This window comes from Haemaphysalis longicornis, unplaced genomic scaffold (genome assembly GCF_048455015.1).
Source record: "Haemaphysalis longicornis isolate Haplotype H1 unplaced genomic scaffold, Haemaphysalis longicornis Haplotype H1 scaffold_9, whole genome shotgun sequence".
Taxonomy (NCBI): domain Eukaryota; kingdom Metazoa; phylum Arthropoda; class Arachnida; order Ixodida; family Ixodidae; genus Haemaphysalis; species Haemaphysalis longicornis.
This window is the reverse complement of record NW_027526460.1, coordinates 56,515,829-56,542,652: the sequence shown is the minus strand read 5'-3', so window position 1 is coordinate 56,542,652 and position 26,824 is coordinate 56,515,829. Positions and strand designations below refer to the sequence as shown.

The following is a 26,824-nucleotide window of genomic DNA, read 5'->3' as shown; positions in this document are numbered from 1 at the left end:
AAAAAAAAAAAAAAAAACAGGCACAGAAAAGGCGTCATATATGTGCTTAAATGACTTTTAGGTTCAAGAGGAAATTGTTTAACATTATTAAGCGTCATTAACGTCAAGCAAGAAAGGTGGGCATTGGATAAGTTTGTGAGCGACGTAAGCTGCAAGTGCAAATCATTTGACATTATGACACCGATCAACGTATGCTCCGTCGTAGGGTCCGCCATCACTTTCGCGAGACCAAAAGGGGTCCCCGCGGCAGTCACGACTGAGAACCACTGGCCTGCAGTATTGTACAAATAAAAAAAATCACTATCTCCCTATCGAAATGGAGAGGAACTAACCCCTGAGATACACCCGTGCCCTGTATCGTAGGGTCTGGGAACCTGGTCCTACCGCTGCGTGACGCGCGAACTACAGCAGACGGACGAAACCGCTCCACCTACAACAGCTCCGCTGTTAGAACACAATACTGCACAGGACAGGCGCTGTCCTGTGCCTCCTCCTCCTCTGTGTTCCGTCGGTTTGTAACGCTGGTTGTAGTGGTATTTCGAAGTGAAGTTCTTGCCTCTTGTTTCAGTAGTTCAACGTTGCAGCGCCGGTGCGGCGGCAGCAGCTTATTTTGGCGTCCAAACCGAAGGCCGTCGGATCGTGCCATGGGTCCCTGCACTGAGGGACCACTACCACAAAACAGCTCAGTTTCTACCACCACCAGCCCCCACCACCACCTGCAGCAGCTCACTGCAGTGGGACGCAATAAACGTGGCTCAGAAAGCTATCTAAACAAACCTTTTCATTATCGTCTGCGATGCCCCTAAAAGGACCAGACGCTGGTAGCTGCAGATAGACAATAAAGAAAGTCGAACGTAGTAGCCGCGAACGGGAATATTAGAATGCTATTATTTGAGCTCACAGCTCAAGGTGAATAACAGTTGCTTCCCCCCAGTCCACATTCCAGAGTTTTTCTCTGCCGGTGGGTCCATTTCTGGAGCGAAGTGGCTCGTCCTGGTGGTCGCCATGGGTCAGTGTCCCTTGAGGTAGGCGGCAAGGGTATTCAACGTATTCAGCATCTCGAACTGGGAAAAAAGAAGGAAAAAGAAAAACCCAGTTACACCCAGAGTAGAATCCGCTGAAACAGCGGTTCTCTTGTGTCCGCTCGAACGTCTACGGGCGTTCGGCCAAGAGCGGCAGCGCAGTCTCCGCACGAATTCTACGGCTCGCGAAAGGAATCGGCAGCTAAAGGTCAGCGCCGGGAGGCGCCCTCCTCTCCCTCTCCTCTACGGGAGGTAGAGGAACCCGCCCTGCTAGAGCTATATAGGGGAACTTTACGCTGATGATGATGATGATGATGATTGCTATTGGTCTCCCCTTTGAAGCGGGGTGATGACATGTCATCTTACCAAAAAGGACTAATATAATCATGTTTTACACTCTTGGTTTAATACTAGCGCTGCTTAGGGCAGGCACTAAAGCTTACTAGGCCCGTAATACCTTTTTTTCCCTGTTACAGGTGGTAACTGTCCTAGGCAATATTCCCCTCTCTGCTTTTCGTCCACCAGCATTCTAATCTTCTTTTCGTCCCCTCGACAGCCTTTAAGTTAACTTTTTCTCTGATACCCTTAAATCCTAGGGCTTCTGGAAGCCCAATATTCCCTTCATGTAGATTTGGATGGATACCCTCACATTATAACACTATGTGCCGCATAGTTTGTGTTTCTTTTCCGCAGACCACGCATACCCCATCATTTTGTGAATCCTTCCCCACAAAACTCTTAGTTCGTAGGAAACCTGCTCTTGCCTCAAAAAGCAAAGCACTGCCCTGGGAATTATCGTAGAAATTTTCCTTTCTGAAGTTCAATTTCTCAGCCCTGTACATCTCTAACGACGGTTTAACTTCCATTTTTTCCCTCCATTTATTCGTTTCAATCCGCCTTGCGAGACCACTGCGCCCTCTATCAGCGAATCTGGGAACCTGCTCTTACTCCTGAAGGGAGGCGCAACTTACAGGAGACTTACAGAAAGGCTCGTCCCACAACAGCTTCGCTGTAAAGATTCTTACAGCATACTGTGACCGTTACATCGCACCTACGCAGCGCTTTCCGTGAAGGCGTGTTTCCCGCAAGTCGCGGTAGGGCATGTGAACCCACTTCCGGGAATGATTGCGGGCCTCGAATACATTCAAGGGGCCATGAAGACAAAGTACAACTCTGCTCAGTTTGAAAACGAGCCTTTCGTGATTCACTCAGTTTCATTGGAGCCGCAGAAGATGTCATTAACCAAAAAGAAAAAAAGCATTATTGAAAAAAAAAATTCAAATTTCGCGCTTCAGTCACGTGATATGAGCAGAAGTGACGTAATAAGGGTCAGAACTAAAAATAAAGTTATGTTGCTGCACGTTAGAATTTAGGCGATATGAGCAAACGGTACTGGAGAACCCACTCGCAACAAGCGCCTAGGCATGTTTCTCGGCGTTGGCCTGTAGGTTGGCGGCCGCCAATCGTGCAAACAAATTTCTGTGACGTCACAGAGAAGTCGCGGGAAAATGGCTGAGGAGTCGCCGCTGGTTGACACGTTTTCCTTAATATGTATATATTACTTGTACGATTGTAATTTGTAATGTAATTTGTAATTTGCAATAAAATTAGTATCGTCATTATCGGTTCAAATCAGTCTTTAATGAACCAAACTTGTATTTTGTTTTCATGGCCCCTTTAATATGTATTGTCGAAAACCGGTACTTTCCCTGTAGGTCCCATGCTGCTCACGCACCTAAAAAAAAAAAGAGTCGTGTAACAAAAGCATGGGAAAAAGGCGTCCCAGAAATTCCTGGTGGCAGGGGTTAAACGTTCCATTTCATTGGCTTGCACACAATGGGTAAATTAGACGGATAAAATTGCTTCTCGAAGTCTATTACAGGCTGTAGTTTGCTCACAATGTTATCCCCGAAAATATTAGTACGTTTGTTTATTGATCATAGTCTACGTCTGCTACTTGCTCCGTACTGAACGAAAGAATCAGTGAATGAATGCACGAATGAATGAACGTTATGCAGAAGGCCCCCAGTTTGCTTCAGGTGTCTGTGGTTGCTTGTGCCGAGCTGTCCCGCGTCACATAAACTGATTATCAGTCCCCGGATGTTCTTATATCCCCCTCGCCCTTCTTTTTACTTCTGCCACCGGTCGGCATCCCCAGAGTTACAGAACTGCCAAGAGTCCGCCTGTTTTAATGCGGGTCACGTGTTTTGCTTAACCCTTCTCCTCTCCTTAATATAACTGGACTGTATGTCTGTTCCTGTACTTTTTCGTAACCGCTTCCCACCGGTACATTTTTCTTCCGCTGCCCAATACTGATTTCAGCTAGCGTGGTGCGCATGCGCTTGAATAATTGTCACCGCCTTTACGTCGACATACATTTGTAGTCCGTTCGCGTTGCGTGGGCAGGTAAATTCGTGCGACCCGCCGGAAAAGCCGAGTCGCCTGCAGCAATGCGTACGCAGTACTGGGGCTCCAAGAAAGAGTTGCGCTTGGTTTAGGTTAAAAGGAATGCACCCCCTGACAGAATCCTCCACAACCATGTTTAGGCAAAAATATGGGTGGAAACCGCCAATTCCTCGCACGCAGCGTGAAGACGGTGCCCACATGGCTCACCTTTCCGGCAGCCCTGGTGAGTACGTAGCCGAAGTGGAGAACCTGCCGCACCGTCTGCACCATTCAAAAAGTAAAGCGATAACTCAACCGGGGGTCCCCGGAACACAAGGGTTCCGCAAAGCCATTTTTGGGGTCCACGAGCTCCACGTCCGCGAAAAAGAAAAATAGCCGCATCGCTGCTGGGGACCTTAAGATCCTCACGCAACGACCCAGCATACCCGCAATTTACATTGCGTGGACTACGGGTCCCGCATCCCTCCCAGGGAATGAGGCAGCTCGTAGCCTCCGCCTCTTCTCATGGGGCGGCTCACTCGGACGACCACACAGAGTGCCATTTCTTCATACCACCTTGATCGCCTGATACCACGACATCTGGGCTCATCATTTGGTTGGCTCCAACAACGATCTCTGTCCCTCCATAATCTCAAGCTAGTGAAGACTCAGGAAACAGTCCTTCAAAAAACCCAGACAAATACCCCTCCGACGGAACCTGACTCTACAAGTTTTATCCCTATTAGTTCTCCCAACATGCGCACCCTGTACCGTATGGTACGGGAGTGCTCTGTCCTCACCCCAAGTCTGCCTCCTCGTACAACCCCTTCCAAAGGGAAGTGCGAGGGCCAGCTGGCCAGCTCCCACCTAGACGATCAGCCTCTGCTGATCTTCCGGGCGCAACTGGCTGCGCGTGTCAGATGTCCTGGACTGAGGACGTCCCGCGCGCGAGTGAATGACTCCACCATCTTCAGTCCTGCCCAATACAAACGTTCATTCCTCTTCGTCCTCGAATTTGCCGGACCCTGGGAGTCCAGTCCTGCTATGACACATTCACAGTCCAGCAGCAATCCGCAGAAGATCGTTCCTGTCTACCCGTTTCCCTCTTCAAGCTTCAAAGTTCCTTGAGCAGGTCTAAGCAGGGATAACTATTCACATTTCAAGCTGCTCATGGATCTGGTAGACTACTCGGCAATATCTGCGAGTAGCAGTGCCACAATCACGGCCCATCCGAACACACTAAGTTTCCATACCAAGGACTACTTCCCACAATCTGCCCCACACGCATGACTTGTGGCCTGTTTGGAAGCTAACGTAAATTTTGTAGCACATAAACGTGTATAAGATGAGAATGAGTTGATGGAGCGCCAGGAAAACGCAGTGAGAAAGCAGAGTTTAACGCTGCGATGAGCTTTTGGCGTTTTGGTTGGAACTGCCGAAATGTTCCCCCTTTTTCAAGAGATGGCTGTAAAGCAGCTTGAATGTTGTCCTTGAATGTTGACTCAAAACAGCTTGAATGTCGCCGCAGATTCAGTTCATAATTTAAAACGAAGTGATGTGGCACCTGTGTAAATAAATTACTTGTTTTGCGCCCCAATTGTATCAATAACCCAATTGTATCAATAACTCACGTATCCCCCACCTCCCCCTGAAAGGGGACCCCCAAGGCTTCCTGGATTCCACAAGTCCACAAGGGGTACCCTGCACAGCAACGGCGGAAAACCACTGAACTAAAGAATTACATATCATTCAACCAAATGAAGGTTTCCGTTATGTGGTATACTTCGTGCATGCTAGCGCAATATGCTTGAATGCTGTGCACTTGACATCCAACGATATTTCAGGCTATAAAGAACGTACAGAAGATTCACTGGCACTGCAGAAGCAACGAAACCAGCAAACGCAGGCACGCGAAGAATACGAGAAGGCGCAGAATTCTTGCGATGAATGCCGGCTTCCTGCCCGCAGATGGCGATAACAAATTTTCCGTGCTCTAGCGTTTCGCTCGCTCTCTCAAAAAGAGAGAGCTTGCGGAATTTGCCATAGGTGAGGGTAAAGAATGCTTTTATGCGCCCAACATAATGAATAGAAGACACCGCTTATTAACTGTCACTTTTTCCAGCGCCAATACACGATTCAGAGGCTCCTCAAGAAATGTCACGCTGAGAGTTAAGTAAAAGAGTAAAGTTCTCAGTAAAAGAAAACGAGGATGTGTTTCAACACTTCCACATTTAGTGCGAAACCTGCGAATCAGGTGGATCAATAACGCTGGGCTAGCCTGATTAATTTCTATATCTCAATTGGAAATTGAAGTCAATTCATTGACTTTTAGTGGTGTCTCGGTTTTTTGCTTTAACTCAAGTTGCGTGCGTTATTCGGCGGAAGCTTAAAGCTTTTATTTATTGAAAGCGAGGAAAACAGGATACAAGAGCATTTATCGTCACAAATACACTATTGTACAAGCAATATTAAAAAAATATCGAGTGTAAGAAATTCTCATTCAACCAATGCCTCATCACAGTCTCTTAGCTCTGACACATCACATGTAATTTTATTTAGATACTTATAATGTTCTCGCCTCAAAGGGTTCGAAGCTTTGAAATTCACAAACCCTAGTTCACTGCTTGAGCAGGCGTTTTCTGTATATCGTTCAATAAAAAAAAATATTCGGGCATTTAAGCCTGCCCATGTGGCTTGAAAGAAAAGCCTAGTGATTACCAAAGACTCCTTTACTGATACGTCATGTTTGCGTATCTTTCTTTTTTTCTTCTTCACCTTTGACGTGAATTACCCCGACAAGCAGGCTGCCGTATACTTCACGCTGCAGCTTGCAGCTTCCCCGCATTAAGATTTCTCCTCTGCGTGCGCCCGTTCTACTCACGTGCTGCCACGTTCACCTTTCACGGTGCACGCATCAGGCTCATCCTTGTCCCATTCTGGCAGTGTGCCGGGCTAGCGCTGTGGTTAGCGCACTCGGCTTCTGCTCTGGCGACTGAGGTTCAAGTCCCACTCGAACCCAATTTATTTCATCTGTAGCGGGGGAAATTTCGCTATTATTTGTGTTGACGCCGACTGCGGTAACTTTATGCGTTTGATAGCTCACCTAAAACTTCCGCCGTAGTAGTAAACCCCAACCCATTTTAAAAAAAAATTCACGAATCTCCATGAAGTGAATCATGACGAGTGTGCGAAGCACTGGGGATCGTTCTTACCGTAAATCACCCGTGGCATTGCCCACTCGCGCATGTAAACGAGTAACAACGCGTGTGTACAGTATATACAATTCCAGTCCAATCCAATCCGATACAATTCAGTTTAATCCAATACAATCCATTTCAATCCAGTCCAATTCAATCCAATCCAATGCTCTTCGCGCATGCGCACTGTGTACACGGACGCCAAGCCCCGGGCAAAGCGAGGTCCTAAGGTGCTTCGCCCCCCAAAATTGGCGCCGCTTGCACTCGCGGTGCAAGGCTGGAGAAACAACAGAGCTGGAGGCCCCTTCGTCGGAGACCCGGATGCTGTACCTCACGTGGATTTCCGAAATTGCCGTTGAAAGTTCTCCATGACTTGCAATCCCGGATCGTTCTGTCCGCAACCTTTCACATCTTTCCTAAGTGGACTGCGTCAGCACGCGCTAGAACCCGCGGCAACCGGCTTCGCGGACTCGGCGCCTGTGCTGCCCACTTCAGGCGCGAACGCACGTGAACTGGCGAGGAGAACAGTACCCGAGAGACCACGCCACGAACGCTGGGCGGAGTGTTCTCGAAGGTTGACCTGGCCGACGGCGGGCGCCCCTCACGAGGCGCACGTTCATGCGCTCGGGTCTCTTTTTAGGGGCGAAGCTCCTAAAGCCATGGGTCTGTCCATCCCTTGTGTCTCGTGGTACGTGACCGCCGCATGCTTTAGGAGATGTCGCAAAGTGGGCCGCGTTGCACGCGCAAGAACCGGCTGCAACCTGCAGCGCAAACTCGGCACCGGGAGCGCGAGCTTGTCTGTGTTCGCCAACGGAGGCGCGAGCGCACGTGCACTGCGAGGGGGAGATCACGCAAGAGATCACGCCACGAACGCAGGCAGTCGTTCTCGGAGATCGAACGAGACGCAAGGACCTTTGCTCGTTTCCTCTCGTCTTGTTCGCGCACAAGTTCGCCCTAAATAAAAGTTCTTTCTTTACCGTTGGGTCCCATCCTACGTGACAAATTGTGGTGGAGGTGCGGGGTAGTCCTCGATGGCGCGGGGTCTTTCACCAGGTCTGGGCCTGGGAGCATTGACCCCGAAAATAAAAGTTGATTTGTACAATGTACGCACACAGTCTTACGTCTTTCTTAGTGATGTAATGGGCGAACTTTCACGGGAGAGTTACGGTTACCGATGATCTCCCCCTCTCGAGCTTCGCCCCACTTATCATCATTCATTCCGTGGATATGGCGTGATTTTTTTTCTTGGTATTTTTTATTTACGCTACGCGGCGCAACTCAATCTTGTTATCGCGGAATCCTGAACCTTGTTCTAACAGCTCTGCTCCTAAAACAAAGCCTGCTTGGAGCAAATTATCACCGCGCACAGCGTAGTCTTTCCAACATCGGGAGAGCATTCATGATCGGTGACATTCGCGTAACCTTTGTGGCTTAAGAAAATAAGGCAAGGAAATTGAAGAAAACTCACAGGTGCCTTCAAGAAAACACCGTAGTCACTCTGAAATAAAGAAGAAAAGAAAGGAGGCAGTAATGGAAACAAATCAGTGCATTCTAAAACAAGCTTTAGAAAATGGGGCATGTATTAGAAACAATGACAGCGCGACCACAGGGTAAGCATTTCTGAATCGAAACACATACATTGGCCCGTATGTAGTTCAGCAATACTTCTGAAATTTTGTCCTCCTTAAAATAAATCCAAACGAACATGCATAGATTTCTAGTCATTTTGCTTCCTCCTACCGATATTTTCCGTATGTTGGTGCGAGAAGTCCTCTTAGAGCAAATGCTCTACTATACCCCATCTCGCACGTCCATTCATCGCGTCACAATGACCTTCAGCCGCCGAAGCGCAAGGGTGGCAGGTGTGAATGAAAGTTTTGTTTAATTTTAATTCGTTATTACCTATATAAACGCTGACTTTTCCCCCGCCTTTAATCGGCATTTGACTTTAGCGCACCGGTGGCACATGCATATGCAGCTTACAGCTCCAGTGAAGCGAAGTCAGCGAAGCGTCGCATGTGCGCTTACGTGGAGATACTTAAATTTCATCGACTTTACTGAGCTTGATAAAGTATACTAACAAACTAAAGCCACATTGTTCCGGGAACAAATTTTGTTGTGGCTTAGTTTTATATGAGTGAACGAATTGTGACGACACGCGGCGGGCGGCCGACTGACTCTGTCGGAGGGTCGGCGAGCCGCGCCACAGAAATTCAGAACTTCACAGAAATTCGGGAAGGAGGATGCAGAGAGGAGGACAGCACTACTAAATTGATTTTACTCCTAAATTAGTTCGCATAAACAGACCCAGAATGGCCGAAGCATGGCCTAGGGACTCGAGACTTCAATTTGCGCGAGTAATCCTATAATGTTTACAAATCCCTTCCGTGTCCCTTTAAACACGGTAGCCCAAACTCACACCGCTGTCTGAGGCCGGTAAGGTGAGGTCTCTTTTCCAGGTGTCGTTCGTGAAGGGCAGCGGAATCGTATCGCCGGTATTGGTAGCGTTGGTAGCAGTGTTGTTTGGGTTGGCAGCGTTGGCAGCAGCGGCAGTGCGGCGGCACTCGGCCGCGTTGGTGCAGTTGGGCCCGCGCAGAGACTGCTGGAAACTTCGCGTCTTCTGAATTTGGGGAGGAAGACGTCGTTAAGTTCATCATGTGCGGCGCGCATGCGCGAGTGGGCACCATTGTCTGTTAAATGAGAGATATATGCGGCGCAGGGAATCCCTGAATACACATCCGTCTAGAGCACGGATGAAACCGTATACGTTTGCCTATCATTCGATTAGGGGATTTAGCTCTGCTGAGAGTTCACGGTAGTAACTGAGGAGAAGTTAAGAGGAAATCATCATCTTCATGTTTTGGCACCAACAGCTCAGCGCCGCCGTACTTGCCCGCATCACTCCTCGGCTGTGCTAGTAAGTGGGCCTTAGCTGCGAATCGAAGATCAGCGGTGAAGTAACTAGCACACACTTTCGTTTACTGAGAAAGCACTTCGCGCCACAATGCAGGACGAGTGGTCCCAGGTACGGAAACGTTGCACGTGCGTGAAACCGGTACACTTACGGCATGCGGCCTGGGGAGAGTGTAATTGGCCGACGCCAGGCCTATGACGAGGTCAGCCACCAAATCGACGAAGTGGTACAGGCATCCGGAGTCCACCAGCTCCGGTGCACCCTGCGAATGCAGGCAGGAGCGGCCTTACCATGGCGCGTGGTATCGTAAATAGGCGCATCCACGGGGTGCTTTCTTTTTTTTTTCCTTTTCGCAGGGAACATTGGAACATTCGGTCTGTGCAGGACAGATTTAATTGGTATGCACATGCATACGTACACACATGAGTACGTACACGCATGCGCACATACATACACACACATACATTCGTACATACATTCGTACGTACATACATACATACATACATACATACATACATACATACACATGTCTGTATGTATGTATGCGACCGAGTGACACATACATACCTTCTGCAGATATCTTGCAGATATATTCTGATAAGAACTCCCATCTGTTCTGCTTCCGGCGTTTCCGAGAACCTTTCTGTAGGCCACGCGGCGTTGCAACAAACACCCTCTCATCCTTTCTCTCCAAGAATTCCTCGGTATATCCACTACACCCGAATTCCGTCTTACCGACTTCGCGGCCCAGACTATACAACCTTCTCTCCCCCTCAATATTTCCCCCTGCATACTCCCAAACCACTCCGGTTCCTGCATTCCACTTCCTTCTGTCCTCTCACCTCGGGACTCGAGCTTCGTGATCGCTGCGCCGCCTGCCGCCGCGTCTCCGCGGCGCTTGTGGGATGTGCGATGCGTGGCTGATAGGGGCGCTTGCAGTGTTTTGGTTCTGTTTCGCTCCTTTTCGCCTTTCCGCGCCCTAAAAAACTCATCATGGCGACGTCTATAAGCAAAGAGTACATTTAGGTCACTTAAAAAGCAGCTGCGTCTTCGTAGAGTACGCGAACACCAAAAAGAGCTACCCGTGGACGCGGTTCTGCGCGCTTCGTCGCCGCTCTTCCGGGCGTCGGCGACGGCAGTAGCATATCACCCCTGTCACCTATGAACACGTCAGGCACAAGTGAATTCTAGTGTCACCTCGTTTAGACCTGGAACTGGCACAGTGAAAGGTTGGTTTCGTTTTGCAGTGCGGCTTCGTTTCGAAAGTGTACGTCGCAAAAAATGTTTCGGGGATGTGATTACCCAATCCCGGACAATAACTTATGTCTTTTATAAGAATATAAGCCATGCGAAAATGTTAAGTATATCCCAAGGCTGTGCGTCGTTAATAATGTGCCCACTCACGCCTTATAGCAAGAACCAAGGAAAGTTAATGAATCCACGGAAAAATAAACGCTGTGCCAGTGCGGAAGGAACAGAATAGCTCTAATGGAAGTGAAAAAAACAAAAAAAAACCAGTGCAGCTTCTCAAATGCTACAGACGTCGTCGAAACTTAAGCGAGGTAGGCCCCACCAGACCAACCAGACGCGAAATGCACTGCTATTTCGCGAGACATGGGGGGGGGGGGGCGCTGTGTACAAATGCGGAGCGAAATCAAGCAATGAACGTTATAGTTATCACACACACAAATCTGCTGTCCCCTTTTCTTTTGTCTTGCGACTTCAACGAACAGCTGATCGTTCGGCGGATGCATTTTAGAAGTATACAGGGTAGGCAGTTCACAGGCGATAAAAGGTGTCGTTGCAAGATTGTGGTATCTGATGTGGAAGTCACTTGTTAGCAAATTGTAGGGCTGTGTAACTACAATAAGATCCATGTATATACGCCACGGTTCCGCGACGCTGGCCTGTGACACTCACCTGGCGCTTGCGCAGGCCAAATGTACCACATTATAAGATCGCGTAAGAAACATTTACACTCTCGTAAACACACCCCATTTGCGAACAGTGACTGCTCAACATAAACATGGATTTCCAACGCATGGAAACGGTAAATCTCAGTCTTGAACTTGCCGCAAAAGCAGCGGCGACAGTGGGGAACGGGACGGAGACTTCTGTGGCAGCTTTCGAAACGGGCCGCTAGGGGGATCTCAGTGGCGCCCCTACAGGCAGCGCTCGAGGCGTATATAAAGCGTGCCAGCCAGGCGACGGTTTGCCCTGACGAAGGAAAGTCTCTTTGCTGAAACGTTGGCAACAATCGTGGTTTCTACCTTGTTAGAAGTTTTTTTTCTTTTGTTCTCTACCATCTTCCAAGTTTTATTGCTCCATACATACATACATACATACATACATACATCATACATACATACATGCATCCATACATACATGCATACATACATACATACATACATACATACATGCATACATACATACATACATGCATGCATGCATACACAGAAAGGAAATTAAGAAGTCTGGAACGCCGATGAGGGCACAAGGGAAGTAGTACGACTATCTTTGCGGATGATGATAGGGATTTTGCAATGTCGGTAAACAAATGAAGTGAACAAATAAATGGCAGCATCTCCACTCCGTGGATGATGGCGAGGGTGCGGAGTACGGGGACTCGAAATGACATCCAAGTTGCGCCCCGAGTGACATCCGATTTGCGCCCCGACCGTCATTCTATTGGAGCCTTGAGTTGCACCTTGATTATTCCCTAAATGAAACTGCAACTCACGGTTCAAATCGAATTTCACTTGATTTTCGCTTGATGGTGGTGTGCGCATGGATGGACGCGGACGGACATTGGGAGGTCCTAAGGTACTCCGCCCCGTTACAGGCGAGAGAGTAAGCGTTTGCCTCTCGGGTACTAACACACGGTCGTATACGATGGGTAAGACGGCTGGTACTAACTCTGTCTGGTCTACCAGACACAGGTCCCAATCCTGCCGGTGCCTGTGTGATCTTTTGCGATCGTCAATGCTATGCGCACGGACGCGGATGGACATTGTGCGGTCCTAAGGTACTCCGCACGTAAAACATATGCTCCGGTTCGGATCAGATCTCTTTACCGCGGCGGAATCTATCCCCCGAAGCGTAGAGTACACTTGAAATTCACATAAACGTATTGGGAGGGAAGCAAGCAAAACACAAGCGAGCCAATAGATGAATCGGTAAAGTGTCAGACGCTATGGGTAGTGGGTTTGCGTTACACGTGGTGCGCATGTTTTTTCTCCACTTCCTTCCTATGCACACGGCTAGTTTATTTAGCGCTTGGTGGGAAATCCAGTCACTGTTACAGCAGTTGGAAACGAAGTTGCATGTGGGGTCGAATTCCGTTCTCACCTGACAGATTCCGATCAGAATGAGGACGTCGAAGACGATGCTTACTCCGGCGAAGCCTAGCCAGACGTAATTCGACGTAACAGCGCCGACTGCGCCATAAAGAAAGTGACATCGCATAAGCACACACATTTCGCCACAGGCCTGCTTTTGAAAGGCTAATTCAGCGCTGGGAACGGGTGGACAGCGCGTAACAATATAAGTGATGATTTGAGCATGATGGCCTGCCACTGTCTCTCTTGGTAGGGAGCAATCCTGATTTGAATCTCGTTTCTGCTGAATGACACAATGCGTGCAATGTTGTAAGGACTCGTGGATTCAATGCCTTTTAACAGCGGAGTTGATGTTGGTCGAGCATTTTCTTCTGCCTGCTGGAGTTCGCGCATCACGTAGAGGTAGAAGCATGCTCCCAGACCCGCCGGCGGCCTCGCAGGAAGCGGTTCCCAGACCCACCAGTAGAGGGCGCAGTGGATTCGTAGGAGCCAAAAGGCTCTGGTAGCAGCTAGAACCTCTAAATAAGCACGCTTAAGAGTAACGACACTGACGCACGGCGGCAGCCATTTTGGTGGCTGACGCCAGGGTGGCCAGCTTTATGCGCCCTATTGCGGCTGACATGGACGGGTGGAATTGGTCCGGGCGCCGCCTGGCAACCATGACAGCTGTGTTTACTTTTCGGATATTTAGAGACAGCGCGCCGTTGCGATAGGGTCAGGCTCGGTTACGTTAGCGTAGCTTATTTAGTGGCTCTAGGTTACGCTGAGCCACTAATTAAGCTGCGCTTTTTAAGTGGCTGCAGGTTACGCTACGCCACTGTCGTTCTTTCCCAGCGGGAAGCGATGCAGTTGTTTTCCACCATCGCGTCGGTTGAAACATCTTAGTACAGAGCAGCACGGCATCGCTACTCTGTTTGGGGGCTTGAAAACTCACTCTCAGCGTGTCATACAGCTGCACTGCACTCCGAAAATAACGACTTATCGAAGAGCACGCGCGCGGCAACACAGAGACACCAAAATGTCAGCGCCCATGCATGGGTCTTCCCAGGGCAAACAAATGTCACGTGACGCGGTTCGACCAATGGCCGCTGTCGGCGGCATTGAACAATGACAGAAAAGAGTGCCGATACTCTGAAACCTCATCTAGTGGCTTTAGAGCTAGAGCCACTAAATAAGCTACGCTCTAGTAGGAGCGGTTTCCTCTCCCTCTCAGACGGGAGAGGGAGCCTCCCGGCGCTGACGCTGAGCTGCCGATTCCTTTGCGCGAACCGTAAAATTTGCGTGGCGACGACGCTGCCGTTCTCCGGCGAGTGCCGGTTGAAGTTCGAGCCGACACAAGGGCACCACAGCTCCGCCATTTCAGCATATTTCACACTGGGTGGAACTGGTTTAGTTTTTTTTTTTTTTTTTCGAGAGAGAGACACATATTGCCGCGAACCATGTACGGGTTTGTTTATTTATTGTTTGTTTTTAATGCCCGGCCGCGCCCGGCTCTGTTATCTGTGTCCCATGCGAAGCGCGTGTTCCATTCTTTATTTTTATGCCGCACGGGCTATCTCATTCAGATAAGCAGAGTGTTTCGCCCTAACGCCGCTAGCCCAGAATAATCTTCTGTGATCTACAATGTTCTGGATGCGAATCGACGGTTCCAGAAACTCTCACGCCGAAAGATAAAAGCCTGCACAGCAGACGCCGAGGCATTCGATTCTGCGACGCTCGCCGACGCACGTACGTCACTTTGTTGACCGCTGCCTCGCCTCCTCTGTATTCTTTTCAGTTGTTAGGGGAGCACAAGTTCGCTCCAATAAACTTATTTCTTTTCCAAACAACTGCATCGTCCTTGGCTTCGTGACAATATCATGATTGCGCAGATCATTATCATTCCGCAGATGTATCATTGCTTATCTGCTGCTGTTTAGCGCAAGGTGGAAAACAAAGAAAGAAAGGGGCAGAACCGCGTTCGAGTTACTATAATAGTGTAGCCAGTATAGGATCAAATGCATTGGCTCCGCAATGCCGTTACCTCGCGGTACAGCCATGGTGTAAGAACGTACATCTTTTACGGGTGGCATTGAGTCAACTCCCGTAACTACGTCCTTCGCGTTCGTTTTGAGGTGTCCATCCCCTGTTTCGGGAGGGGCGGCTCATGACAGTGATTACGATGACAATGTATCGGGGCGGACGTACGGAGAAAGTTCTGGGTAGGTAAGATTCGGGCTCCTTGGTGTTTCCATACTGTAGCTTCAACGCGAGCTCCGACTGTGACATGGGTGAAGTTATGACGAAACGTGTTCACAGTGGATATGTGCCACGTTCTTTCGCAGTCGCGGTTACATCTCTATGTGTGGTCAAATTAGGTTGAGTTTGGTGAGGAGGTAAAAAAAACTAAACCGAGTTCCACCCAGCATGAAAGCCGCAGAAACAGCCGAGTTGTGGTTATCTTGTGTCGGCTAGAACGGCAATGGGCGCCCCTTCTCCCTCCACAAGCGGGAGGGGGAAGAACACTCCACGAGACCGCTGCGCCCTCTATCGACGGGTTGGGGAACCTGCAACTACGCATGCGTGATGCAAGACCTACAGCAGACTTACGAAAAGGCCCGACCTGCAACAGCTCCACTGTTAAAAATAATGCGACCATGCAGTCCGTAGAGATGGCTAACCAGCGAAGCGGTAACGTGCGGACAGCGTTTTCCATATGACGCGTGGTAAACGTTTTTCTAAATAAAATGCGGCCGGTTTTATAGTAAAAGCTAAACAATAGAATTCCGGGCGGTCCAGAATATCTTCATTGCCACGCAGTAAATTGGGTCTTGGAATCCAGCTGTTATTTCATCAAGCCAAATTCTGACTTTTATGATTTAAGGGTCACCATGTTAGTTTACAGAAACCTTGATTTTGGCGAGATCGCCCTGCCAGAGCCTTAAAATGAGCAGCAGCCACGGGGTCTACAGCATAGACCACGCGAAGTGAGATAAAAGATGATTCCCGAGTCACGTGGAGCATTCGACGTTCCGGCGATTCGTGACAATGCACTGGGAAATTTTCTTCCGCGCTTGTGCTCCGCTCCCAGCCAACAGAAACAATACAATTTAGCATAGATACAAGAGTGAAGCCTTAATTAAACGTGCCGTCGCAGCAGGGCCAGCACTCCATAGACAGTACGGAGAATTTCTGCGTACTATCTCACATACGTCGACTAGTGAGAGCGCACAATCTTGATCCGACCCACCTATCGGGGACAGGTCGTGCACATCCGGAACATAGGCGAACCAGTATAGCCGATTGAGATGCGCCTTGATCTCTGGCCTCAGCACGTAGGCTACGTTGAAACCATTGAGGAGCTGCATCGGAGAAGCATGCACGTCTATTGTTGAATGACATGAAGGTAGTTTACGCTCAAGCACTAAGATAACAAAGATCCGCCATGGTCCACACACTGCCAGGTGTATAGGCATGCTCACCACTCCGAACACGCTGACTGCCCGTGTTCTTTGCCTTCTTCCTTTCATATGCATTCATCATTCACTTCACAAGATGCTCTCAGAACAGCGGATGTGACATTGTTCTCAACGATGCACCCCCATCACCATGAAATCGATTGCCCGCGGCCGCTTTTCTGATGGAGGCGAAAAGTGAAAACGCCCGTGTGTCCGAGATTTCTGCGCACGTTAAAGATCCCTAGGTGGTCAAAATTAATCCGGAACCCTCCACTACGGCGCGCCTCATCGCCTGTGTAGCGTCGGCGCGTTAAACCCCACAATCGCATCACCATGGAATGCTACGGTGTCCGGCTGAAGAAAAGGCGTAGGGGCCTCGGAAGGACTTTTCCGTTCACCCACTTGGCAGATGGAACCGAAAGGCACCAAAGCTTTTGTCGCATTTCTTTCACCAGTCACCGCGAAATGCTGCGGTGAAAGAGGTGGATAGTTGAGAACAATGTAACAACCGCTGTAACAACCGCTAACCGCTAATGTAACAACCGCTAACAAGCTTGTGAGGCGAACTATGGTTGCTTAGATTTCAGTCGACTATTTGTGATAGAATAATGGTGATGGCCCGTTCGTTCTTGTACGTACCAAGCAGAAGATAGAAATGGCGACACTTTCTCGTACGACGATTCCGCGCATTCCCGGTCAGCCCTAAGCACAGGAACAGAAAATCAAACAAATGAAATTAATGTGGAAGCACTTTTTAAGCGTTTTATTTTTCTGAGACCGCAACACCTAGACTGAGAACGAGTTTGAGAAGTGATGGCCTGTAAACTAACGCGTGGAAAAGCATGTTTTGCACTTCCCTGGGCGGTCGCTGCATACTAGCATCGAAATATCCATGCCCGAATAAGTCCGAGCGTTTTAAAATAATCTAGTGGCCGAGCGAGCTCAGGTTAAGTTACCGTAAAAGTGAAATAAAGCGCACCTCAAAAGCATTGCCAACTTCTGAATACAGACAGAAATAAAATGACTTAGCTTTAACGACACAACTTCGCTCGTGCAATATGAATGCTCAATGCCTTGTAGGTGCACCTCTTACTCTGTGGAAGTACGAGTCGCAACAACACTGTCTCAAACAAGTGTTGCATTTCGGCGTTTTTGCGCGTCGACTGCCGCTCACTGGCCTTGCAGCAACAGTGGTGTAGTGAAAACTGCGGTAAAATCCTTCGTTTTCTGCCTTTTCGACATCATTAGATTGCTGGCAGCAGACACTGTGCGCTGAAGCAGGGCGAAAGTACTTACGTATTCGCTCCTACTAGCAATTAGGAGTAATGTCGACAGGACGCAATGCTGTAGCTGGCACCAGCGGCTAGAATTCTTCTTCTTCTTCTTCTTCTTCTTCTTCTTCTTCTTCTTCTTCTTCTTCTTCTTCTTCTTCTTCTCCTCCTTCTTCTTCAGGAAGTGGCTCAGTCCGCGAAAGGTTCGACTGCTTCTTCTTTCATGATCCACTCACACACGGCGAAATGGTTCTTCTTCCTCGCCGAAATGCAGGCTTTTCGTTGAACAGCGGAGCTGGGGTAGGTCGAGCCTTTTAGTCCGTCTCCTGAAGGTCTTGCGTCAGGCACGGGTGGGAGCAGGTTCCTGAACTCGCCGGTGGCCTCGCACACGGCCTCCGCGATCGGCTTCCGGCGCCGCCGGCAGCCGATCACGGAGGCCATGCCTCGCACACGGCATCCGCGATCGGCTGCCGGCGGCGCGCCGTTGCAAAGGCGCGCCGCCGGCAGCCGATCGCGGAGGCCGTGCCTCGCAAAAACCGGTTCCCAGACCAACCGATAGAGGGCTCAGCGGTCGCGCAGGAGAGGGTTCTTCTCCCTACTGCTCGGGAAGGAAAGGGGGGGAGCCACCCGCTGCTGACGTTTAGAGCTACCAGTTCCTTTGGACGAACCGGGGAATTTGCGCGGTGACGGCGCTGCTTTTCTTGGGCGAGCACCCGTTGACGTTCGAGCAGACACAAGAGAATCACAGCTCCGCTATTTCAGCAGATTTTTCAAAGGGTCCACCCTTCGTCAGTTCCTTTTACACAAAGGGACGAATGCGGCGAGCAAATAAATTATTGTATCACCTGATGCACATTCATATGTGCGTAAGCAAGACTCATTTGGTTGGTTTGCGTTATTAAGCTGGTACAAATAGAACTGTCTCGTTACCCTTAAGGGAGGAGGCTTCTAAATTCAAGGTCGTCCTTTCATATACGCAGAAGGCACCCATCCATAATTTCATTCCACAATGGCATCTACGTCCTATATCATGTGACCTGTCATTCACTGAAGTATAAAAAATAGAGCACCCCGGAGTGCGATTTTGCAGCACTTCCTGTTCCTGGACGACAAGTACAGGGGCGCAGAATTCTTCAGCGACGCGTCGAAAACTGCTTTTACTGTCTCTTTTGCACCGCAAGGACGAAATTTTAGCGTCAGTAAAACAATGAATTTTCATAACAATATTTACACGGCAGATGCGTATGGCATCTTAATTGTATGAAATCAGATCATCAAACATAAAATTCCGAAATCCATCGTGTACACAGATTCCCTAACCGTTGTGCAAGCACTGTCAGCAGGAAAGCCTTCTAAAAACTATGGGAGCAATGTTCTTTTAAAGGTTTTAATGACTGCATATGCCTCAAATCTTGAAATAACTATATGCTGGGTACCAGGGGATTGTGGAATCCGTGGTAATGAGGCCGCCGATCAAATGGTTGGTGCTGCTGCTCTCATGACTACAGTTGACATAACAACAGTACCTTACACCGACCCGAAGACACACATCAGACAACAGCTTCGTAACACATGGCAATTACACTGGAGTCAACAAACAGACATCAAACTACGCTTAATAAAACCGCAATTAGGACGCTACACAACTGACTCACAGAAGAGACACAGTGAAGTCTCCCTGGCTAGGCTGCGGATAGGCCACACACATGCAACGCACTCCGACCTGCTCACTGGATCTTCGAGACCCGTGTGTAGCAAAATGTTGAAAGGGCATATCCGTAGTCCACATAATAATCACATGCAACACACTTGGCACAGCACGACACATACATTTCCCTGAACTCTAGAGACGACACATTCCACTGCACCCATCATACTTCTTAGCCGACGAATCAATGTTTTCTAGTCAACGTGTTCTTAAGTTTTTAACTGCCATAAAATTTCTCCAGCTCTTGTCATATCACGTGGAATCCCAGGCCCTATACAGCAGCCATCGCCATTGTCTTTTTTTTTTTGGGGGGGGGGGGGGGGTCACTTGTACTTTTACTCACAGGTTTTAGTATTTATGGTTTCATCAACCATTAAATAACTTCTTCTCTCACGCTCTATGCCCTTGTTGACCTTGCGCCATTAACACCAACCATCATCATCATCATCGTTATCCTTAATGCGTCTGCATAAGACTATAGCATAAATTCCCGGTCCGATGAACCTCGTTGGGCACATGCTCTTTTGTGGGTAAACAGCACTCTACTAGGATTAAGAGTACGCGCACCAAGTTCTTTATATTGACCTCGTATTCGTGCGCAACGCCTTAAACGGCGGAGATCTCCCATCATAGCCCTAACCCAAACGGTTTCAGCGCATAGAGCGAGCTACACGCATTCACTCATACACACAGGCACAATTAATCCCGTTCATTTGGCATCGCCACTTAGTTCGCTAGAAAATAGAGGAAGAGATAAATAACTAGATATAGAGGGGGACAAATAAAACTTTATTGAAAGTCATGATTGGGGGGTGGGCGACCTGTTGTTGCAGATTTCGGTGACCAAGGCAGCCCGTCTTGATGGACTTTTCTAAACCTTCAGGTCCAAGCTACACAGTACCGCCTCCAATTGCACTTCAGTAAGGTTTAATGGAAGGGGATCATTGTTACATGCTTGCATTGTATGAATAAGGGTGTCCTTCAAGCCAAGGCAGTTGGGGGATTGATACAAGGTGGGATGGAATAGGTGTAGTTAAGTTAGGCGTGACAGGGCAAAGTGTTAGTTTGAATGTGCACCTTAGGCGTTCTTTAGAGTCAGAGAGAAAGGCTGACACATATAGTGGGCGGGGTGTATGGTTTAGCCGGACGGAATAACTCCTAACCACCGAACGGAAACATGACTTCATTTTTGCTTCCTTCGCTCGATGTTACGTCTAGTAACAACTGCTTTGGACGGCGGCCCTTTTCTGATAACCATTTTAAATGCTGTTATCGTTCTTAGGCTCCTCACCCAGTTTTTAAACTACCCGCATGTATTGCCGTTTTTGTCGGTAAGGCGTCAATGACCCTCAAACCGTGGATGGCGGAGGGGAGTTGAGGTTAGACGGAAGGAGAGAGAGAGAGAGAGAGAGGAAAGGATGAGGAGGTATAAAGGCGGTTCGACTCGAACCCGATAAGGCCGGAGTAAGAAGAGGTGCGTTGGGAAAGACTAGAGGGAAGGGGGAACGCGGATTGCTCAGGGAAGGGGTGATCATTGCTCCCAAAGGCCTGCCAGACGACACCAAACACATTTTCCATCTTGTCCTGGCTTAGGTTTGCAGTTAGCAAGTATGTGTACTTCAGTGTGCTAGTAACGTAGCTGAGGAGTGACAGTGTGCTCCGAATAGTCACCCGGAGCCCTAGAGCAGTATTCTCACTTAAACCCCCCATCGTGCTTGGCAGCATGCTCTTCCCACTCTCGCAGAAAGGGGAGAAAGTCTTCCAGAAACTTTGCACTTGCTGAGTCACATTTAAGGCCTTTCGATGGGATTCGATCCGTCATTATAAAAATCAGCCTTTCCATTTTTTCAATAAACTTCTCCGTAGACTGTTATCTTAAACGTCTTAACTACGTGGTCCTTGAAAAGAAAAATCCCTTTCAAAGCTTCCTCGCTAAAAAGCTGAAATGCGGGGTTTACCCTCATTTTCTCAAATGCTGTTGGCTACACGTGTGACTGCGTGATGTGCGGCATCACTTTTAGTGTCACTGACTCGCTGTCCTTTTTCCATGCCTCTCTGACATCAACATCAACATGGGTGTGACCATCTGGGATATGCAGGCCTGTCGACACAAATGCATTTCGGATGCACTTTATCAGATGAGAAAAGTCTGATATGAAGTGCACGTTCCACCCTGGCTCGACCGGATGTGAAACTTTGCCGGTGATTTTCTTGGAGGTAGCTGCACGAATACAAAAAAACACCTGGTTACCTACCAGCTCATAAAATTTCAAAAATTAAAAGTAGAGATATCACACCTTTGATTCCAAACAGCTTCCAGAGAGCCCGGTTCCAGGGTGCACCATCGATTGTCCAATAATCAACAAATAGTCCAGCTTTTTCTGCGAGGATTGTGGCTTCCACAAGAATTTTAGACAGGACCAAGGCTTTTACATTGCCTTTTGAGGCAAAGACGCCAAGGATCTGAGTCCATTTTTCTGCAAAGATATCGAATCCCACAATGCATGAGTAGCCCCCCAGATGAAATCAGGTCAAAGAGGCAATCGAGTAATAGTACCAAACGCTGCTGATAAATTCCAGTACATGTAAACACTCATCCACAATACGGCTGTGTTTCAAAGGTTTCAAATGCACATATCTTGGAAAGGCTGAAACATAACCACGAACCGGTGGTCACTGGCCTCTGTCTTATTCCTGTCATCCGTAAATGGTCCTAAGTCCACAAATCCTATCAGCTCTCCAGATGCCTTGACGTTAATGTTCTCTGAAAGTTTGAGTTCGTCAAATACAAGTACACCATGACGGCTAAACTCGTCCATTTCCTTGGTCTTCTCCTGTAGTGCTGAAAGGACTTCGGAGTTAAAACCAAATGCTCTCTTAAAGCCGTTTATATGCTTGTCTAAGCAAGAATGGCTTGGCAGAGCCATTATTTCGTGCCTCAAAGCAGGTTTTGACAGCAATACGTTGCTTCGCTGGCAGACCACTCAACTTTTTTTCTAAAGCAGCCCTGGCGATTCGATCCTTGACTGCCCGTAGCTCATCGATGCTCCTTTTTGCCTTAGCCAGCTTTTTCTTCGCCCGGAACAACTGCACAGACTTCCTAGAAATGCGCTGCTTGAATGTGTCTCTGCGTTTCTTCTTGAGTCTGTTCCGCTGATTTTCAATCAGTCTCCTCAGGTACTTACACCTCAAGCAAGCTTTCCCATCCTGAGTCGTAACCAAGCACTTGGGCGAAAAACATTTGCTTCCGAAACGGACGCACTTAGTGCCAGCGGCAGGCTCAATTTCGCAGCCGACACAAAGAAGCAGTTCATCGGCCCTTTTCAACGAAGAGAGTGCGTCAGTTTCGGTGCTGACATATTGCTCTTCCAAATTTATGCCGCGGCAGTAGGTATTGCAAAGGTACCCATCTGCAGCACCTACTTCTTTGCTTGACGAAACCACTACGTGTTTCAACATGCACACGTCACCCGGCACTGTATTGTAGTGCCATGCGAAGCACAATGCTTCTGGGTTACTGGGCAAGCAAATTGTGCTGCAAAATGCAGACGGTGGCGTTATGCTGTGAAACGGGTGCGGCGCCTGTGTTGTTTCCTCGCCAGCGGCAGCATCGTCACAGGCCTGGGAAGTCGTGGGTTCATTCGGCACTTTACGCTTAGAAGGCGGAGCTGTACAGTCAGCAATATTCCTGTCTTCTCTTTTTCGAGGCACATGGTATGGTCAGGTAAGCGGGGCCATTCGGGAAAATGGCAGGAACGGCGTCCGGCGTCAGCGATGGTCGTTCTCGGTCGAATTCGACGTCCTCGCCGTTGATCACATGCTTGAAAGTTCTTTTTATGTAGCGACCATCAAAATGACGTGAACACACTACACAATTTTCGTCTAGAACTTTGTCACCTCTTTTGATGTTTCTCGCCCATTCTTGAAGACGAACAGGGTCTACCGGAGCCCTGAACAGAGACACCTTCTTCATGAAGTACTTGTACCCGCCTTTGCACAAAGGCGCAAAGCATGTTCTTCCCTTTTTTCAGGCATAGTCACACACAATCGTTGCAGGAGAATTCACGGCACATATTCGAAACGTGGCGAGAAGTGTGTCACCTTCTCCACACAGACAAGCCGCCACCCGACGCAACGTTGAAGGGCCCGGCCAGCACGCAAACTGACGCGCCAGTTGCAAGTAGCGCCCCCTAACGCTGAATCCAAATCAATCTCCCAGTCGCCGATGGGGAAGGCGCGTGCTCACGACACTAGGAGAAATATTCTAGGCACTCTGATAAGGCCGGAACAAGAAGAGGTGCGGTGGAAAAGAGAAGAGGGAAGGGGGAACCGCATGGGGCTTGGAGGGAGGTTGGAGGGAGTTTGGAGGGAGGTTGGAGGGAGCTGAGATAATGTGAGAAATACTGGCGGGAGAGGAGAAGCGAGGAAGGAAAAGGAGGGCGCAACTAAAAAATAAACTGAATTGTAAAATACGTTTTTGCCAAAGTGAAACATATTCCATATTATAATGTAAAACAGTTGGTACAGTTGGTAAGGTAATAAGGTATACGTAACGTAAAGCCTGGTTCAGACTGTTGCCGCAACTGTCGTCATAACTAAAAAAAAATGACGTTATTTCACGTCTCAGCCAACCGAACTGCGTCACACGCCCTTTCTTTTACGTCTGTAGATCACGATATGGCTTTTTCGTTGGTAGTCTGAACATCACCTAAGCAGCAGTTTAGTCAGCGTATCGGCGCTTTTACGTTATTTTTTTGTAACCAGAAATACCCTCCCCATGTCACGGAAGGGAACGCGGGGCATAGCTATAACAGGTCAGCGCTACAGTACACCAGCGCGGTAAGTTTGCGAACGAACGCACGCCTGGGACAGAGTCACACCAGTGGAAGTAGGGCTGACAGATGGGATCGGCACGTGCTTCAACGAACGAGCTGACGCCCTGGAAAATAGTCGCTCGCTGTGCAAACGCGAAGTGATAAAACGAAAGCCGTTTTTGCGCGCACTCGAAAGAAGACAGGGAAAGGAAGCGCTTGCTACACGGGCGACCAAACATCGACCGGCGGCGTTCGGTTCGAATCAGTGTCTGGTGTACGGAGCAAGATAAAGGTCTGGGGCATTCCCCGCAGTGCCATACCGGTTGTCTATCAACACAGAGGCACGAACTGTGAAGCGGCGCGACACGTACGCAGATTGTACTACGCCGTTGCGAAGCGGACAGACGAGGAGACCACGAAAGCCTTCGGTGACTGTACAAAAGTAGTGAGTGTTGTGATCTTACCTTTTGGATGTTACGCAAAATTATTATTCTACTCGCCGCGGTGGTAGCAAAGCCCCTGTAGATCAATACAATACTCTCCCCTTGAGGAGGCGTAGGTAGGCTGGATGCTCACAGCCCGACGAGCTTACTCAAACGAAATGCGAAAGCTGCCGCCCAAGGCTGGCTGTCGACGAGTTCGCCGAGCTAAAAGAACCGTTTCCACTTGCGGCAAAAGCGACACTACTTCTGTCGCTCTAGTCGCATCGTTCAAGTCGCGCTTGTCGCGGCGACAAAAAATGTTCGAGACCAATCGATGAAAGCGACGTTACAAGAGCGACTTGACCTATGCCGGGCGAGTAGAGCGGCAGAAATCTCGTTGCTTTTATGGCTCCAGTCGCACATGTGAATGGGACTTTAGGTGTTTAAGTACTTTAGAGCATTTCTTGAATTCGCAAGTCGGGTTTCGAGTCCCAGCTGTTACAGCTGCAGTAATCAATTGCTTAAAGGGACTCTGGAACACCTCCGATAAACGCTTTCACTCTTTCCTTCGTGTCTGGAAGCAGTGTGAAAGGTATATATAGTTATCACCAGCACGGAACGGCATTGCGTGATTTGGTCGTCACGGCAGATACGCCTTCTGTTTCTGCTTTGCTTTTGTGGTGACTTTTTAAAAGTGGCTAACGAATGCATTGATTTCTGCAACTGAAACGAAGCCGGCCAATAGCTGCTACACGGCTAATGAGCGCTCGAAGAACGCCAAGACCGGGAAAGAGAAAAATCTTTTGAGCAAGTTTCAAAGTTATCATGCATAGAGCAGGAATTTTTGGCTGAGGTAGTTCGTGACCGCCTATAATAAGTACTGAATGTGTTTGTTCAGTACGTTCTGAAAGCCTTTAACATGTTTAACAGAGTTGGAAAGTGTTATAGGGTGGGTCTAGGCCTACTCGTCACAAGTCCACTCGTCATAGGCCAACTCGTCACAGGTAAACTGGTCAGGAATGCCAACTCGTCACAGGGCATTTCGTACGAGGAATTCTCGTATCACCGGAATATTCGTCACACGGAAAACTTGCATTACGAGCTTGTTTTCTAAAGCGATGTTTCCGCCTGCTATATATACGTCGCCCATTTCAAAATGATGTAGGAGAGCGAGGGCTCTTTGAATGTTTTTAACGCAGGAAATTAGGTAAATATGCCGCCATACCGAGGTATATTAAAATGATAATAGCCTGCAAATTTGTACTACATGGCATGCAAAAAAAGTAAAAAAATTGTTATAAATGACGCAGTGAACAGGTTGTACATGAAATAAAAAATGTTTATTGCTCTCTCTTTGTACTGTTGTACTATTTGAACTATTGCACTGTTGTCTCGTTGTGTAGGCGTCTTCAACGCTGGGTTGCGATGTTGCTCACTTCATCAGTACCTGAAGCGGATCTTGCGGGCAATATTCCGAAGCGTATTGACTGTGGCTCAGCCGTCGTGATCATCCAGGATTCTTGCGATGCGATCGTTCACATCTTTTGCGAGCGAGCCGAAAAGCGAAAAGAGAAAACGTCCGTGTGTGTGAGATTTCGACACACGCATATTAAACATCCCCAGGTGGTCAAAATGATTTCGGAGCCCTCCACTACGGCGGGCCTCGTCACTTGTGTAGCGTCGGCGCGTTAAAACCCCACAATCAATCAAATCAACAATTTCAAACCTAATGCAATGCCTGGTGGTGTGTCCTTCAGTGTTTACATAGAAAGAAATCCTACAGCTTAGCTATTGTTCAAGCCTTGCGCGAGTTGGTGCAAGCTTCGCCAATTTTTACTTTTTTTTATTCGCAGACTGAAAGGGGGGTGCGGGTTGTATGCAAGGGCAGCTTATACGCGCGAAAATACGGACGTACACCACCTCAACACCGCTGACGATCAGCACTTGAAAAAGTGCAAATCGCGCTGACCTCTCCCCCCCCCCCCTCCCCAGCAAAATAAAATAAACAGCTCTTTATGCACACCTGCTGCTCACACAGACCTCCGCACGCCCTCCTAAACAGCCGTAACGAATTTACCAGTGTCAAAACCAGCCTCAGACCGGCTTTAAACGCCAATTTCCGGTCAGGGCTTCTAGGCTTTTGTTCACACGGCCGCGGTGTAACGAAATCCATGTGACGAGAAGGCACCTCGCACGAGAGTTCCTATCTCGAGATGGCACTGTACGAAAAGGCCGGTGTGACGAGTTGGCCTACGACGAGTTTTCCGGTGACGAGTGGGCTCGTTCCCCTCTTCAATACAGGGAAAAAGTTTTCTC

At 48.6% G+C, this 26,824-nt stretch overlaps 2 protein-coding genes, 1 long non-coding RNA gene and 1 pseudogene across 4 annotated transcripts in view; 1 reads left to right on the top strand and 3 right to left on the bottom strand.

The window, feature by feature from the left end:
- Nucleotides 1-874: 874 nt before the first annotated feature.
- LOC144153207 (uncharacterized) lies at nucleotides 875-9,503 on the bottom strand. The gene is made up of 5 exons (XM_077684861.1): nucleotides 9,498-9,503; nucleotides 9,024-9,224; nucleotides 8,073-8,102; nucleotides 3,636-3,689; nucleotides 875-1,064 (listed from the first exon to the last, which is right to left on the bottom strand). Exons 1-5 carry the CDS (start codon nucleotides 9,501-9,503, stop codon nucleotides 1,011-1,013), a joined length of 345 nt encoding a protein of 114 aa, XP_077540987.1. The 3' UTR covers nucleotides 875-1,010.
- Nucleotides 9,504-15,986: 6,483 nt separating this feature from the next.
- On the bottom strand, nucleotides 15,987-17,708 carry LOC144153056 (uncharacterized). Its single transcript, XR_013319290.1, has 3 exons — nucleotides 17,590-17,708; nucleotides 16,933-16,995; nucleotides 15,987-16,197 (listed from the first exon to the last, which is right to left on the bottom strand). It is a non-coding gene; the product is annotated as an uncharacterized LOC144153056 (long non-coding RNA).
- A 2,377-nt stretch (nucleotides 17,709-20,085) lies between these two features.
- Nucleotides 20,086-24,051, bottom strand: LOC144153206 (uncharacterized; annotated as a pseudogene).
- Nucleotides 23,709-26,824, top strand: part of LOC144151347 (sulfotransferase ssu-1-like) — a 44,362-nt gene continuing 41,246 nt past the window's right edge. The window contains exon 1 of one of the 2 annotated variants that reach the window (XM_077682362.1): nucleotides 23,709-24,531. The gene's annotated coding sequence lies outside the window, so the exon portion shown is untranslated. The remainder of the gene's footprint in view (nucleotides 24,532-26,824) is intronic. The other variant, XM_077682361.1, reaches the window with a different exon arrangement.

What these genes read in the sequence shown, in the direction of transcription:
- LOC144153207 (XM_077684861.1), bottom strand. An exon ending in TACCGGCCTCAGACAGCGGT is followed by an intron (nt 8,103 to 9,023) that starts GTGAGTTTGGGC and finishes TCTTTATTTCAG; the next exon opens with AGTGACTACGGTGTTTTCTT. An exon ending in GTGTTTTCTTGAAGGCACCT is followed by an intron (nt 3,690 to 8,072) that starts GTGAGTTTTCTT and finishes TGAATGGTGCAG; the next exon opens with ACGGTGCGGCAGGTTCTCCA.